Below are 16068 nucleotides of genomic sequence, written 5' to 3' on the forward strand. Positions count from 1 at the left end.
AGATGAGCCTAAAGCAGTTCAACCATCCTTGGACTTTAGAAAAGTCATGGCTGTTTTTAAAGAGTTGTTCCCTGATCACTTTATTTCTGTGGCTCCTCGTTCGCCGCCGTCAGAGTTTGTCTTAGGCGTTCCTACTACCATGCCTGCCTTTACTAAACTCGTTCTCTCTCGCTCATCCAAGAGAGCTCTACGGCTGTTAGGCGATTGGTTAGAGACCAAGAGGAGTTTAGGGAAGACAGCATTTGCCTTCCCCCCATCTAAACTCTCGTCTAGATCGAGCGTCTGGTATGCCACGGGAGAAGTTCTCGGCTTGGGAGTTCCTGCCTCTGCCCAGGGCGACTTCTCAAGTCTTGTAGACTCTCCCCGCCGCCTTGCCATGAGACGCTCGAAGATTTGTTGGTCACCCTCGGACCTGGACCACCTTCTTAAAGGCATATTTAGGGCGTTCGAAGTCTTTAACTTCCTGGACTGGTGTTTAGGAGCCCTGAGTAGGAAAATCTCTTCTGCAGATAAGGATGTTTCCTTACTCATTATGTCCTGCATGGACAAGGCCGTCCGTGATGGGTCCAACGAACTTGCTGCTTCATTCACGTCCGGAGTCCTGAAGAAACGAGAGTCTCTGTGCTCTTTCCTGTCTGCTGGAGTGAAGCCATGCCAAAGATCTGAGCTACTCTTTGCGCCCTTGTCTAAGTGCCTGTTTCCTGAAGTCTTGGTTAAGGAAATTGCCTTGTCTTTAGTGCAGAAGGACACCCACGATCTAGTTGCGTCCTCGGCTCGCAAAGCTCCCCCTTTGCCTGCCTTGTCTGCTAGACCTAGGATAGACACTCCAGCGTCTCGGTTTATCCCGCCCTTTCGTGGCAGAGCCTCCAGCAGGGGAGGTGCTCGTGCCGAAGGGAAGAGAGGGAAGAGAAAAGGATCCAAGTCCTCTAAGGGCAGAGTCTGACTGCCCGCAACTTCAGACAGCAGTAGGTGCCAGACTCAAGAACTTCTGGCAAGCCTGGGAGAAGAGAGGCGCAGATCAACAATCTGTGAGGTTGCTCAGAGAGGGGTACAAAATCCCTTTTGTACGCAAACCTCCTCTAGCGGCGTCCCCCATTGATCTCTCTCCCAGGTACCGAGAGGAAGAAAAGAGACAAGCCCTGAAACTGGAAGTGTCTCTTTTGCTAGAGAAGGGAGCGGTGGTCAAAGTCTCAGACCTTCAATCACCGGGGTTTTACAATCGTCTCTTCCTAGTATCAAAGAAGACAGGAGGTTGGAGACCGGTGCTAGACGTCAGTGCTCTGAATGTCTTTGTCACAAAGACGAAGTCTACCATGGAGACCACAAAGTCAGTCCTAGCAGCAGTCAGAAAGGAAGACTGGATGGTCTCTCTAGACCTAAGGGACGCCTACTTCCACATCCCCATTCACTCAGACTCCCAACCTTTTCTGAGATTCGTTTTCGACGATGTGGTGTACCAGTTTTGGGCCCTGCGCTTTGGCCTAAGCACAGCTCCTCTCGTGTTTACGAGGCTTATGAGGAATGTGGCAAAATTCCTCCACTTATCGGACATCCGAGCCTCCCTTTATTTGGACGACTGGCTTCTCAGAGCCTCTTCCAGTCATCGCTGTCTGAAGGATCTCAATTGTACTCTAGATCTGACCAAGGAATTGGGACTCCTAGTCAACTTGGAAAAGTCACAGCTGGTCCCATCCCAAACTATTCTGTATTTAGGGATGGAGATTCACAGTCAAGTTTTTCGGGCTTTTCCGTCGGCCCCCAGAATAGATCAAGCCCTGCTCTCCATCCAGAAGATGCTGAAGAAAGAACGCTGCTCAGTCAGGCTGTGGATGAGTCTGGTAGGAACGCTGTCATCCCTGGAGCAATTTGTCTCGCTAGGAAGGCTACACCTCCGTCCTCTTCAATTCCATCTGGCTTTTCACTGGAAAAAGGACAAGACGCTAGAGGCGGTCTCGATCCCGATTTCCGAAAAGATAAAGTCTTGTCTGACTTGGTGGAAGGACAATATCAGCCTACGAGAGGGTCTTCCCCTGGCAGTTCAGATACCCAACCACGTTCTCTTCTCGGACGCATCGGACTTGGGCTGGGGCGCGACGCTGGACGGTCGGGAATGCTCAGGTCTGTGGAACTCGAGTCAAAGGAGCATGCATATCAACAGCAAGGAGCTTTTGGCGGTTCATCTGGCCTTGATAAGCTTCGAGAATCTCCTTCGAGGCAAGGTGGTGGAGGTAAACTCGGACAACACCACGGCCTTGGCGTACATCTCCAAACAGGGAGGTACCCACTCACTGACTTTGTACGAGATCGCAAGAGACCTGCTCATCTGGTCAAAAGATCGAGACATCTCCCTAGTAACGAGGTTCATCCAGGGTGACTTGAACGTCCTAGCAGATTGTCTCAGTCGGAAAGGTCAAGTAATTCCAACCGAATGGACCCTCCACAAGGATGTGTGCAAGAGACTTTGGGCGACTTGGGGTCAACCCACCATAGATCTCTTTGCAACCTCGCTGACCAAGAGGCTTCCAATCTATTGCTCTCCAGTCCCGGACCCAGCAGCAATACATATAGATGCCTTCCTCCTAGATTGGTCACATCTAGATCTTTACGCATTCCCACCATTCAAGATTGTCAACAAGGTACTGCAGAAATTCGCCTCTCACGAAGGGACAAGGTTGACGTTAGTTGCTCCCCTCTGGCCCGCGAGAGAATGGTTCACCGAGGTACTTCGATGGCTAGTAGACGTTCCCAGAAGTCTTCCTCTAAGAGTAGACCTTCTACGTCAGCCACACGTAAAGAAGGTACACCAAAGCCTCCACGCTCTTCGTCTGACTGCCTTCAGACTATCAAAAGACTCTCGAGAGCTAGAGGCTTTTCGAAGGAGGCAGCCAGTGCGATTGCTAGAGCAAGGAGAGCGTCTACCATTAGAGTCTACCAATCGAAGTGGGAAGTCTTCCGAGACTGGTGCAAGTCAGTTTCCGTATCCTCGACCAGTACCTCTGTAGCCCAAATAGCTGATTTTCTCTTATACCTGAGAAAAGTACGATCCCTTTCAGCTCCTTCTATCAAGGGCTACAGAAGCATGTTGGCCTCGGTCTTCCGGCATAGAGGCTTAGATCTTTCCAACAATAAAGATCTGCAAGACCTCCTTAAGTCTTTCGAGACCTCTAAGGAGCGTCGTTTGGCTACTCCTGGGTGGAATTTAGACGTGGTCCTAAGATTCCTCATGTCAGACAGGTTTGAGCCTTTACAGTCAGCCTCCCTGAAAGATCTCACTCTTAAGACTCTTTTCCTGGTATGCTTAGCCTCGGCTAAAAGAGTCAGTGAGCTTCATGCCTTCAGCAAGAACATCGGGTTTTCGTCAGAAAAAGCTACTTGTTCTCTGCAGCTTGGTTTCCTAGCCAAAAATGAGCTACCTTCTCGTCCTTGGCCTAAATCTTTCGATATTCCTAGCTTATCGGAGATCGTAGGCAATGAACTAGAAAGAGTCTTATGCCCTGTTAGAGCTCTTAAGTTCTACTTAGCTCGTACTAAACCTTTACGAGGCCAATCTGAAGCATTATGGTGTTCGGTTAAGAAACCATCCTTGCCTATGTCAAAGAATGCTTTGTCATATTTTATCAGATTGTTAATACGAGAAGCTCATTCACACTTGAGTGAGGAAGACCGATCTTTGCTTAAAGTTAAGACGCACGAGGTTAGAGCTGTAGCAACTTCCGTGGCCTTTAAGCAAAATAGATCTCTGCAAAGTATCATCAACCTATTGGAGAAGCAAGTCAGTGTTCGCGTCATTTTACTTGAAAGATGTCCAGTCTCTTTACGAGAACTGCTACACACTGGGACCATTCGTAGCAGCGAGTGCAGTAGTGGGTGAGGGCTCAACCACTACAATTCCCTAATTCCATATCCTTTTAATCTGTCTCTTGAAATGTTTTTAATGTTGTTTTTATGGGTTGTCCGGAAGGCTAAGAAGCCTTTCGCATCCTGGTTGATTTGGCGGGTGGTCAAAGTCATTTCTTGAGAGCGCCCAGATTAGGGGTTTGATGAGGTCCTGTTGTATGGGTTGCAGCCCTTGATACTTCAGCTCCTGGGGGTCTGTCAGCATCCTAAGAGGATCGCTGGGCTCCGTAAGGAAGACGTACTTACAAGGCAGAGTAATCGTCTAAGTCGACTTCCTTACTAGGTACCTATTTATTTTGGTTTTGTTATATTGATAACTGTCAAAATGAAATAAAAAAACTCTTAGCTTATACGATGTAAACATATTTAACTCTGGTCTCTACCCACCTCCTTGGGTATGAATCAGCTATTATATATTCACCGGCTAAGTTAGATATTTAAAAATGATATTTTAATTATAAAATTAATTTTTGAATATACTTACCCGGTGAATATATAAATTAAACGACCCTCCCTTCCTCCCCAATAGAGACGCAGTGGGATGAGAAGAAATTGAGGTTTTGTTTACATCGAGAGTGGTATCTGGCCGACAGTTGGCGCTGGTGGGCACACCCACAACCTGTATAGCGATCGCTGGCGAGTTTTTATGTATGTGTCTGTCGAGCAACAGAGTTGCAGCTATTATATATTCACCGGGTAAGTATATTCAAAAATTTATTTTATAATTAAAATATCATTTTAATCTCTGTGGTATTCTTTTGTCACAAAGAACTCCTGAGGCTGCTCTCCAGTTGTTCCAGCCTGCCTGTACCCAATGTTTAACTTCATCTTCCATACCTCCTCCGGCGTTAACAAAGGATCCCAAATACTTAAACTTATCAACTCTCTTTATGTGTTCTCCCCTAGGATGAATACTTTCTCAATCATCCCCCTTACTGGTGGTACACATATATTCTGTCTTAGATCTACTTATTCTCATTCCTCTGTCCTCCAGTACTTGCCTCCATCTTTCCAATTTCATTTCCAGATCTTCCCTGCTCTCTGCTCACAGAACAATATCATCTGCATACAATATGTTCCATATGGCACTTAAGTAATCTCTTTAATTTTGTATACAGTACTGTATACTGTACAGTACTTAATTCAAAATTATCTTTTTTCAGAATTTTTTAAAGGAGAGAGAAGATCAGCCTCTACATACCCGAGATGCAACGGGGTTATTTGTTACAGAGCTGATCCGCAGGGTTCCAGTATATGCCTACCACGTTAAGGGTCGATATGATGTCGGTGGATTGCAGTCTTATGTTCAGTGTCATCAAGATTTCCTTAACTAAGGTCAGTAAGACCCTTTTTCTTTAGTTTTTTACTTCGTATTCATAATGTCTTCAAATTGGAATGAAAGTTTATTGCTGCATAAATCAAGGATTGTTTTTGTTGGCAGATTATTACCAGTGATGAAATTACCTTAATCTTTCTTTCTATAAATCTTTTTTCCAATACTGCCTTCTTTTACTTGAGCACAAATCATAATCGTGCATTGCTTTTTACATACCGATTCAACCATCAAATGGTAAAGGAAAGATCAATGAAGTAAAAATGCAGTAACTTCTTCTGATTTCTCTGAAATGTAGCCTTAGGGAGGAGTACAGTACTGTACTGTTTTTAAATCACAAAAATAATTTATTTCTGAAAATATTTCTGGATATGTTAGCATTGTTACTTATTTTAGAATGATTTGTTGTTAATTTGTTCTCTTCATTTATTTATTTCCTTTCCTCACTGGGCTATTTTTCCCTGTTGGAGTCCCTGGGCTTATAGCATCTTGCTTTTCCTACTAAGGTTGTAGCTTGGATAGTAATGATAATAATAATAATAATAGATATCCAGTAATATTGATGTTTTTTTAAATGACAGTATGTCTCCTTTTAACTTTTTTATCCATCCCCTACTTGCTGAAAAGTATTTTATTTCCTCACCAGATGGTAAATTAACCTTTCTTGAAAAATCCCTTTGTAAACTTTAGTTCTTTTGTTGCAACAAGTGAATTTATGGGTACCCATTTCTTCATATACTATCCGTAAGTTTAACTCCCTCTCCATCTTCACAAGAACCTAATTACAGTATGTATTATCTAACTTGCTTTAGTAGTAGCAATGGTTGATCGTGCCAGCTTCCTCCTCTTTAAAATTTCCTTAATGAAAGACTTTATCTTTTATTTCTTCCTATACTGTACTTGCAGGCAATTTCAGTGGAAGTTCTTTTCCTTTCGCAATTGGATCAAGAGTATTGACCTTAACCAGGGTCATCGCCTTACGAGCCCTTTTACCCTCTTGGCCAAAACTTGCTCCACTTAAATCCATTCAGGAGGTATGATTACAGTATAATATATGCTAGGCAATCATGTGGTAGCTTTGCTTTGCACATGCGGATAACGCAATTACACACATTTGCTATAGAAGCTACAGCAAAAGAGGGACTCTTGGCAAGTTGTGGGTATCTTGACACAGGGCACACAGATGACTCAAAACGCTAATGCGTCAAACATCTTACTCCGTGTTGAACAGGCGCTGTTTGATTGTACTGTATATTTGAAAATTTCACATGGTACTTTCAGCCTAGTGGTTTTTGTTATGTGATTTCCGAGCGTATACTTATTAACTTGTATCAAAAGTTCAGTAGCATATAGCTAATGTACTGTAGTCAAATCAGCAGTTAAAGAGATTTTTCTGTACTTTAATAAAGGCCTAAGCCTATTGAATTTTTTTAGTTTTAGGAGAAATATTCTCGTCTATATTAACCTAGGCTTCAAGGTAGAAGCAATATGAACATCAAGTGAGTATAGAAATAATAAATTATATTATTAATATTACATCATTGTGTTAACAATGAATGATCTGTGCATTAATCTAAAAATAGTTTTGTGCTTCTAGTGCATAAAATACGGTACATATGAAAAATATGCCATTTTTTTATAATTCAAGTAGAAGTAGGATTGCACTCTATTGAAATGAAACGCCAGCTGTGACATCATAAGTATTTGATTGACCTAATACTTTTAAATTTTTTTTTACTGCATTATAGATAAAACGCTTGAATCAAGAAATGCCAAATAGCTAACCAACAACCTGTTTATTACTGGTATTCCTCGACTGTTATCTTTTAATGAAAAGTAAGTAATTTTTTATTCAAGTTATAATAATCCAACTTAGATTGTTTTACTTAGAAAGACTTATTTATAGAGTCGAGTCTGGAAACTTAACTGACAAAACACAAGATCAATTATTCATTCGTGAAGGAAAGACTAAACTTTATGCTTTTGTGAATAATCATCTTAATTATGTTCTAATTCACACATGATTCTTTCATTGGGGATATTGAAAGACAGAAAAACCAACATTGATTTATTTAACAACAACACATTCCAAATAAGGGTACTGGAAGTCTAGAAAAAAATTCCTAAAGAAAATACTGCAACGGGTTAACAGTGGCTATGGCATACATAATGCTTTCTGAAGATCAGATTTATTGTAGACATACAGAGGTAGATTATTGAAATACTGACAAAACCTGGATTGAACATGTATTGAATTCTGAGGTTTAATGGACAACTTATCAGTTGTACATTAGTGACAGAGGTATATCTGGTACTATTGTAATGTCATCATCTTTAAGGTGTGTTTTTAAACTACAGATCTTTGACATGGGTGCAACGGCAAGTTGCAAAGAAACCTTAAACTTATCAAAGAGGTAACAGTAATTAGTCAAGGTATGAGATATTGACAGATCATAATCTGAGGTAGTGAGATGAATTAATTTTTATTGCCAGTGACTTATTTGTTAAGTAATCATCTTACAGTTTTCTAGGACGTGCTGATAAAGAGCCTTCGGTAATTTTGCAATTAAGAGATTGCTTTTAGAAAATGAAGATAGAGAATTTATTCATTCTTGCACTTTCTGATATGTCACAAGAACCAGGTGAAGTTGAAGGGATTTGTAACTGTACACCTTATAATGACGACACGGTTAGGAACTTGTGGTTTGTTGGTTTTAAAGAAGTATTCCTGAACTCCAGCAATTTGGAATCTGTTATCTGTTATATATTATATATATTTATATATATTTTAATAATCCACTCAACTTTTAACAAAATATAATAGCACCATTTACAATAGGATCAAGACATATACAATTGTACTACTGATTACTGAATATCTCTTTATGATGACCTCTCATCTCAATGAATTGAAAATCTGTTAGGAAGTGATTGTTATAATGAACATCATGGTAATTTTTACTTCAATAATTACAATAAATTCATTTAATTTATATTATTTAGATTGTGTGTGATGAAAGTAACATGTTTTACCTGCTGTGATAAATTTTATATAATCACAAATTTTGAAGTAATTTATATTTTTTTCTAATTATACAAACCTCAGTCTTTTAATATGAGTATGATTTTGGCTTAGCTGGAAATGGCAGTTTAACTTTTAACTTTTAACGAAGTTGTAGTACAGAAGCTCCTTAACTTACAAACTTAATTGGTTCCAAGAAGCTGTTTGTAAGTCAAATTTCGGTGAAATTTGGCCCAGGATAGGCCTAACCTGACTGCTATGTATTTAATTTCCAGCTACAGAAGTCAACAAATAGTCCTGTTTCATATAAAATAGATATCAGGTTATTGTAAATGTTGTTTTGCTTACTGTATTAAATGATATATTGTTTTATTACAGTATTTCTTTATCATATTACAGAGTACAAACGTCTGATATAATATCCAAGATTTAGGATTTCTGCTCGATTTGTGTTTGTATCTCCAAACGAATGTTTGTAAGTGAGAACCTGCAGCTACTAGCGAGTGGAGGGTAAGTCCCGCCCACCCGACAGTCAGGTCTGTACTCACTTTTGACCTTAGGCTGGAGACTTGCAAGGTGGTTGAGTCAAGAAGAGTACCTTTAACGACTCAGGTTTGTATACTGTAGTTAGGGAAAAAAACAACTTGCATTAAAATTTGTGATTTAATCCTACACGAATACAAATCATAGTCCCTTAATAGGAGAATTATTCTTGAAGGGAGGAAGTTGCTATGAACCAAACTAGCTAATTTACCCTTTTTGGGAAATGTCAGACCACCTAATCCTGTGGAAGTGACGACAGCTGTCAACCTCCTAATGAATTAAGCTTGAAAAAGTTGAAGGTATTAGAGTTGGGCCTATTCAGTAACTCGTGGAGAGTCACGGAAGAAACTACAGTATATCCGTGTGATGGCTATGTTGTCTGAATGTACAGAATGTTTATTGCAAGAAATGGGTTTGCATTTATTCTATCCATCCTCTCCCTCGTATGAGAGGATGGAGGGGATAATTTTAGTTAACTTACTCAAGCATCAAACAGACCCATTATGAGGCTTTCCTGCATCTGATGTCTGGTCCAGCACGTAATAGCACAACTATTTAATCCTAAGGGAGGGGAAGAAAGAAAGGGAAAGGCCAGTCATCCTATCTTTTAAGCTAGGCTTAAGTTACAGCCGCTATCTGGGACGAGATGCTTCTTGTCCTGTGAGGGAACTAGGTTTGCTACAAAATTTGTTGAGGAGCTACCACTGGACAAAGGTTAAGTTATTCAGGGATCTATGGGTAAATTCCCAAACAAGCTAGGGCCCCGAGGTGGAGCGTGGTTCGACCATATCTTTGAGGAGGAAGAGGTCGGAGGTGTTAATTGGGCTCTGGAGATTTCTTCAGTGTCGATTAAAGATAGCTGCATGATGAACAAGAGAATCATGGCTCACCTTCCTCCGCTTTTCCACCGTCACCTCTGCATCTCATGTGAAGGAAAAGAGCTGCAGTCTGTAGCACTGAAGCATTCCTTGGGTACAACGCCGCCTCATGTCCCAACTTGCCTTGCAAAGCTGGAGGCAACAGCATCCGTCCTTCTCAGGACCCCATTGGCCCACGTGTTTGCTAAGTGATGAGCCAAGGTCATAGCCTTTTCACATTTAGGACTTAGTTGGTGTTCTTTGTCTGCGTCTGAGGATTTGCTGATCTCTGTGTCGTGGTAAGTAGGCAACTTCCCCAGACCAGGAGGAGACTTGGAGGTGGGCCATGGAAGCAGATTCCATAGCAGCAGACTCAGTTACTGACAACAAAACACTCTCATAATCTAGTCTTTGTCGGTCAATGACGTCTGTGCGACCAAAGAGGCAGAAGAGATGGGTTTGTGTACCTCAGCTACGTAAAGGTGCTTCATATGAGTATTTGTTACTCGGTGGAAAAGAGCCTTGTCACCAATTGCGCTTACATCGTGGGATGATATCTCGGTTGATGCTCATACGAGTGCCGAGAACAGTGGAGGGAAGTCGCCTGTTCCAGTTCCCTATCTCGCGAACAAGTGAAAAGGCCTCAGTGCATTGGAAGATCTTGGTGCATGGACTAGGAGCGCTGAGAGGGAACAGGTGAGATGATCTGGTTCTCGCATGCGTCAGAGTTTTGGAACATTTCTGGAGAATCAAGAGTAACGAACAAACGCGAGGTGTCAGAGTGCGATGTGCCCAATTGCATGGTGAACAATCGTGCGGAGATAGACCAGGGAGGTACTATCACAAGGGGACCATGGATTATATTTCACACGTGTGTGAATAACTCATCACTTGTACAAGGAGAGAACAGTCGTGAGTTCCTCTTTCACCACGTGGACTTCTTTCTTTTTGAGGCCAAAGACTTCTAGGAACAGATCCTGAGGTGTACCTCAAATTGTACAGGAAGAGGAAGGGGAAGAGAGCAGTGCCATTCATCCTGACCAACAGTGTATGTGTGCCAGCATGGGGCCCAGGAGTGATAACAAGCGTGTGACCACCTGTACCACGTACCAAGACATCTTCCCAGGATGGGTATGTTCTAGTGTGCCAAGTCAATCCCTCATGTACATGGGGAGAGATCCTTTGGAGTCACATTAGACTCCAGCTGATTGGTCTTCCTAGAATTATATGACTACTTCTTTGGGTCAGAAGTAGCAGCATTAGCAGGTCCAGCCGAGGGCATTCCGTGTGGTATGAAATCAAGCACAAGTAGCAGGAGCAGAAGCACCTGTACTGCTTGCCAATACTTCTTCCTGGTAAGGGACAGTTTCAGACACCTCCCCAGGATAGGCTGGTTCTTAGTATCACACAGTCTCTCTCACTCTTACGTGCGCATGAAAAGAAATTGGTCGGAGTATACACTTGAGCGACTCGGATTAATGGGTCTTCAGTGACGTTTTTGACATCTTTTAGTTCTTCTAGAAGTAGCAGCATCTTTAGAATATAACTAAGACGAGGCAGAGGAAGAGGAACGTGAAATTTGCCTTCTACAGGATTGTGCAAGACAATGAAGACATCCCCACAGGGGAAGAGGTTATAAGGAACTCTTGAAAGTAGCGGAGATAACACTACCAGGTGATATGCCCTTAGTGGCTTTCCAGGGGTTGGGAAGACACTATAGGGTAGAAGAAGGGTGGGGCACCCATCTCCTTAGCACACTGAGGGAGCGAAACCACCTTTCTCCGACGAAGCACTAGCTACATCTAAAGACAGCTAAATTCCTTAGGTTCACGTTGTGGTCGTAAGACAACACTAGAGAGGGAATGACAGCAACAGTCATGCTGCCCAACACACCAATCAAACATGGATGATGTGGATAGTGGCAGGTTTGAATGGAAAATTGTCTGCCATTTACAGTTTATCCTCAAAACAACTGCATATTCTTGTCGTCTTTTTTTAATACATCCCTCTAAGAAAACAAAATTCTATCAGATTTATATATTTCTAAAAGAGAAAATAAAAATTAAAACCTAATATTAGAGAGGCAGCAAGAGTATGTCTACTGCTTGCGGCCAAAATCAAAATAGTGCAGAGCAGACTGTCGGGTGGGTGCCCCCCAGTAACCACCACCACCTAGTTAAAAGTTAAATGCCATTTCAAGCCAAGCTGAAATTACTCCTATTAAAGTACTCACGCAGGAACAATTACAATTTACTATGCTACTGTCATTGAACTAGAAGAGAGGTTAACATTTGTATTAGTAATCTTTAAACAGTACTTTTTTGAGTCTTTAAACTAAAGTATCTATAAATACATTTTCTAAGTGTGTTTCATCTCAACACAGCATGTTATCTGTTCTAAATTTTAGACTGAAGAAACAATTGTTGTATATTTTCCATATTTATAGGCAACAGCAATGTCAATTTTAGGATAAAATTATTGTTGCTAAGAATAGTACAGTATAGTATATCATCTACACATACATACTGTCCATAAGTCAGGATATTTTCCTTTACATCTCATAATTTTTTCATCATCAACATACTTTTCCTGTTTTAAAATATTGATCTATAGCTTTCTTTACTCCTGTTTTATAAAAGGATCAGTCTATGAATACTTATTTTCAAATGAAAAAATAATCATCTCATGTATTTTGTGTTAAAAATTGTAATTAATTCCATGTTGAAAGTGATACGCAAGACAGCAACAATGATTTTATACAAGCACTTCATCAAAAGCTGGGGAGGCTCTTGAGAAATCACAGCCGCACGACTTAATTTTGACTGTAAAACTTAATTCTCCAAAACTAATTTAATATGATAAACTGTATTATACTTTACAATTAAACTGATGCTGTGCATGAGAAACACACCAAGAACATGCCTTTTCTTACAGACATATGTGCAATTTCATTACCCTTTATTTTTTTTTTCTTGTAACTGAATTTCCCTTCAAAAGGAATGAATATAGAGTAGTTAGCAATGGGACACTGCTCATTCACTTTGAACGATGATAAAAAATAACTTTTGAAGGAATTACAATTACAAACTTATAATATAAAGTTCACTGAAACTTTCCATGAAAGGCAGTAATTTACTTAACTATCACAGAGCCTTATGTCAATAGGAAATGCTGGCCAACGCAACTGGCTAGCTCACGTGGAAGAACAATCGTTATTTTGCTTCCACTTCATTTCATCCAAAATGGTCCAGATAAGATCATTAAACTAACAATTTTCTCTATTAATTTACAATTTTGACTTTTCATCTATTTTTTAAAAAATCATATGCAATTAGGAATTCTTCTGTAGCAGCTGTAATTTGTTTTGAAATTAAAGCATATTGTCAATTCTTCATGGTGGAACAGCTGAAGAAGCTTCTATGAATGAATTTTTATGTCAATAATAGATATATGTAAATCAATAGTATATTACATATCAGGCAAGTACTAATCATTACCACCATGTTTCATCTCTATATGTAATGTTCAAGCGTTCAAGCAGCCATTCAGTAATTCCTTGATGAAAATATTACATACATTTTCTAAAGATGTTTTCTGCCTAAAGTCCTGAGTTAGATACATAAAAAAATGAGGATTTTGTTTAATATTGATAGGAAGACTAAGGTCACTTCCTTGAGCTACTTTGTATGCTATTAGTTAAATCTCCATGAAACACTTAAACAAACTCACGTCAAACTTACCCCCACATTAACATCATAATTAAGAATAAGTGACTGATTGTCTTGGTAACGGGCATGTGTCCACTGCATCCGTGACAGAACAAACTTCACACATATACATTACAGGCAAGGAAGATAAACACTGCTGTATTCAAAGGTTCTGCTGTTTAAAAGATATTTATACTTTCCCAAGCTTTACTTTCTTCATGTAGAGCTAGCTGATTTACAGGCCTCTCTCTCATCTGAAAGATGCTGGAACTGGGCAGAATTACAACAACCATCCCAAGATAAAGCTTGTAAAACATGACAATTCTGGTGACACAAAAGCATTAGTCTATGGTATTATAATCCATTTGGGAAAAACATACTGTGAGTCTGGGGCACTTTGTAATAGATAACAGGTCTCCATTAAATAAACTTTCTTTTTATATGCTTGATGGCCTCTATCATTTTACAGTATTCCAAATTGTAAACGATCTTTCTCATGTAGTCTTTGGATCATTTTCTTGGTGTATAGTAGAGGACTTATTTTAAAAATTGTTTCTAAGAGTGTGTGTGGGAATGAAATACTTGTTCAGAGGTGACAGACACACAGCCCTACTGCAATTGCATGTAAGAATCTTGCTGGTCTGTCTGTCTTTGTCTTACATTGCCTTTTATGAATTTTCCCCCATAAAATGTCAATAGTGAGAATCATGAGGGCATTAAACGGAGTTTATGTAATGCAGGATTGGCAGTTTAAAAAATTGGCACAAGTTTGTTTCTCGGTAAAATTTAACATTTGACGATGATTTTTAAATTGCTATTCCCCAAAATAAAAATAGCACCAAAGTATGTTTATAAAAATTTTCCTTTTCATGTATGTGTGACATCAAAAATGTTTAATTATATATTCAGATGTGATAGGGCCTACTGTGTTATAAAATGATGATTTTGAAATTTCTAGAATGGATTTCAATTCCTGTTTTCACCTATCCATAACCAGCAGTGCTTTTGAATACTCGTGTTGAGACTTCGAGAATATTATGCATAACAGCTTACAGAACACTGATGGGCTGCTACGGGAGCAAGTGCCCATGCCCACACAAGGTTGGCTAAAATCTGAACAATAATGCACAGAACAACTAACAGTCTACAGTCACACTGGAAGAAATAGCAACAGATAATTATCTCCTTTGAAGGACTTTAGCACATTCATCAATTTCAGCCTCAAATAATTAGCAATGTTTTTCCAGAGTTGCTTCATTTACAAATACTTTCTATTCATAGCTTATGGCAATTTCAGAATGCATATAACATAGTTTAACATTTGTTGGTTTTAATTATTTTATAAACAGTTCACCTAGAAAATAAGTAAAATTATTTGAAGGCACTGTAACCCAATTGTTTCATCAAACATTTTTTGATTCCCTGAATGAAAGAGTATCAAAAGGAAGATATATTTGAAGAAAAGACTATAAATAATTTAACCAAAATATTCATAAAGTGTTTTCTGTATTTTTGTTTAAATGCCCCACCCCATTTATTGTAGCCAAGGATTTAGAGGTTTATCTGAATAAAAATATTCTATGAAATCTACCATGCTCTGGATATTAGCTGCCGGAGAACTTTTAGCTTTCACTAGTTATCGAGAATACACAGTAATTTATCTAGATATCCAAAGACTTACATAAATCCCTATTGAAAATTCCCTCCCTCTATCAAGCATTTTAATGAGTTCACACCAAGAGTTAGTTCATTGATAATTATACTTTATTTTGCTAGTGCTAATCCCTGAATAAAAATTATGTTACTTTTCTATCTGCTTGAGTATTTGCAAATTTTATTGTCTTACTATTCAGGTAAAAATACGGTGTAATATAACCTAAAAAATCTGTAGCCTAATTGTTAAATATTGCTTATTCAAATTTTGAAAACCTTGATATCAAAGTTGTCATTCTTATTGTACTTCTACATTTTAAAAAATGAGAATTTTGTCTACTTTATGTACAATGATAGGGGGGAAACACTACATGTGATCAAATCCCCTATCTATATTAAAAATACTATTATTGATATTATTAAATTAAATTTTTACTTTATACACTTACATACCATTTGATTACAAGAAATTAAAGTTCATAAAGTATAGCACCTACTATTCACATGCATCATCTTCAATAACACTGAAGATTTCATAACTTATATAGATTAAGTAACGTTTTTATATCTGTTAAAGCAGGAATACTTTTTTTTTACTTCAAGTAGTTATCCTTTATTGATTCTGCCATCTTTTTTTGAAATTTCAAATTATATTATGTAAGAATGACTTAATTTGAATAAAGATTTCAAATAACTGCACGACGCCTAACCCTACAGTCACAGACCACGTGGTTGACTTGTATGTGCATTTATCATAAGCCAAAATGGACTACCAAAAGACACAGATTGTACATGATGACATATGTACAAACAATAACAAGGGCTGCTAACTCACTGGAGTTTAGCCTTAGCAGGATTCGAGGGCCAAAATCTCTTCAAAGCCCATCGACCCAAGAAGAAAAGGAAGATGGCAATGATGAGGGTAACCACGCCAATGATTGCCAGGACATCCAATAATAGGTACTGGGCCAGGCTCAAGTCAGCTCCTGAGAATCTGGTGGAAAATGTTCATATAACAATAAAATATTGTCAAAGTTTCTTATTTTTAGCAAGTTT

General features: G+C 39.3%; 2 protein-coding genes across 4 annotated transcripts in view; one reads left to right on the top strand and one right to left on the bottom strand.

Moving 5' to 3' along the window:
• LOC137641411 (UTP--glucose-1-phosphate uridylyltransferase-like) overlaps positions 1-7132 on the top strand; it is a 49807-nt gene extending 42675 nt beyond the window's left edge. The window contains exons 7-8 of one of the 3 annotated variants that reach the window (XM_068373943.1): positions 5061-5236; positions 6979-7132. In XM_068373943.1, coding sequence (XP_068230044.1) covers positions 5061-5231 — 171 coding nt within the window. In that variant the 3' untranslated portion in view covers positions 5232-5236; positions 6979-7132. Of the gene's footprint in view, positions 1-5060; positions 5237-6136; positions 6531-6978 lie in introns of those variants that run through there. The other 2 variants (XM_068373941.1, XM_068373942.1) reach the window with 2 other exon arrangements.
• Positions 7133-7285: 153 nt separating this feature from the next.
• Positions 7286-16068, bottom strand: part of LOC137641410 (UDP-glucosyltransferase 2-like) — a 140545-nt gene continuing 131762 nt past the window's right edge. Inside the window, exon 5 of the mRNA XM_068373939.1 lies at positions 7286-16006. Within this exon, the coding sequence (XP_068230040.1) occupies positions 15844-16006 (163 nt within the window). The 3' untranslated portion in view covers positions 7286-15843. The remainder of the gene's footprint in view (positions 16007-16068) is intronic.

Source organism: Palaemon carinicauda, chromosome 5 (assembly GCF_036898095.1).
Source record: "Palaemon carinicauda isolate YSFRI2023 chromosome 5, ASM3689809v2, whole genome shotgun sequence".
NCBI lineage: Eukaryota > Metazoa > Arthropoda > Malacostraca > Decapoda > Palaemonidae > Palaemon > Palaemon carinicauda.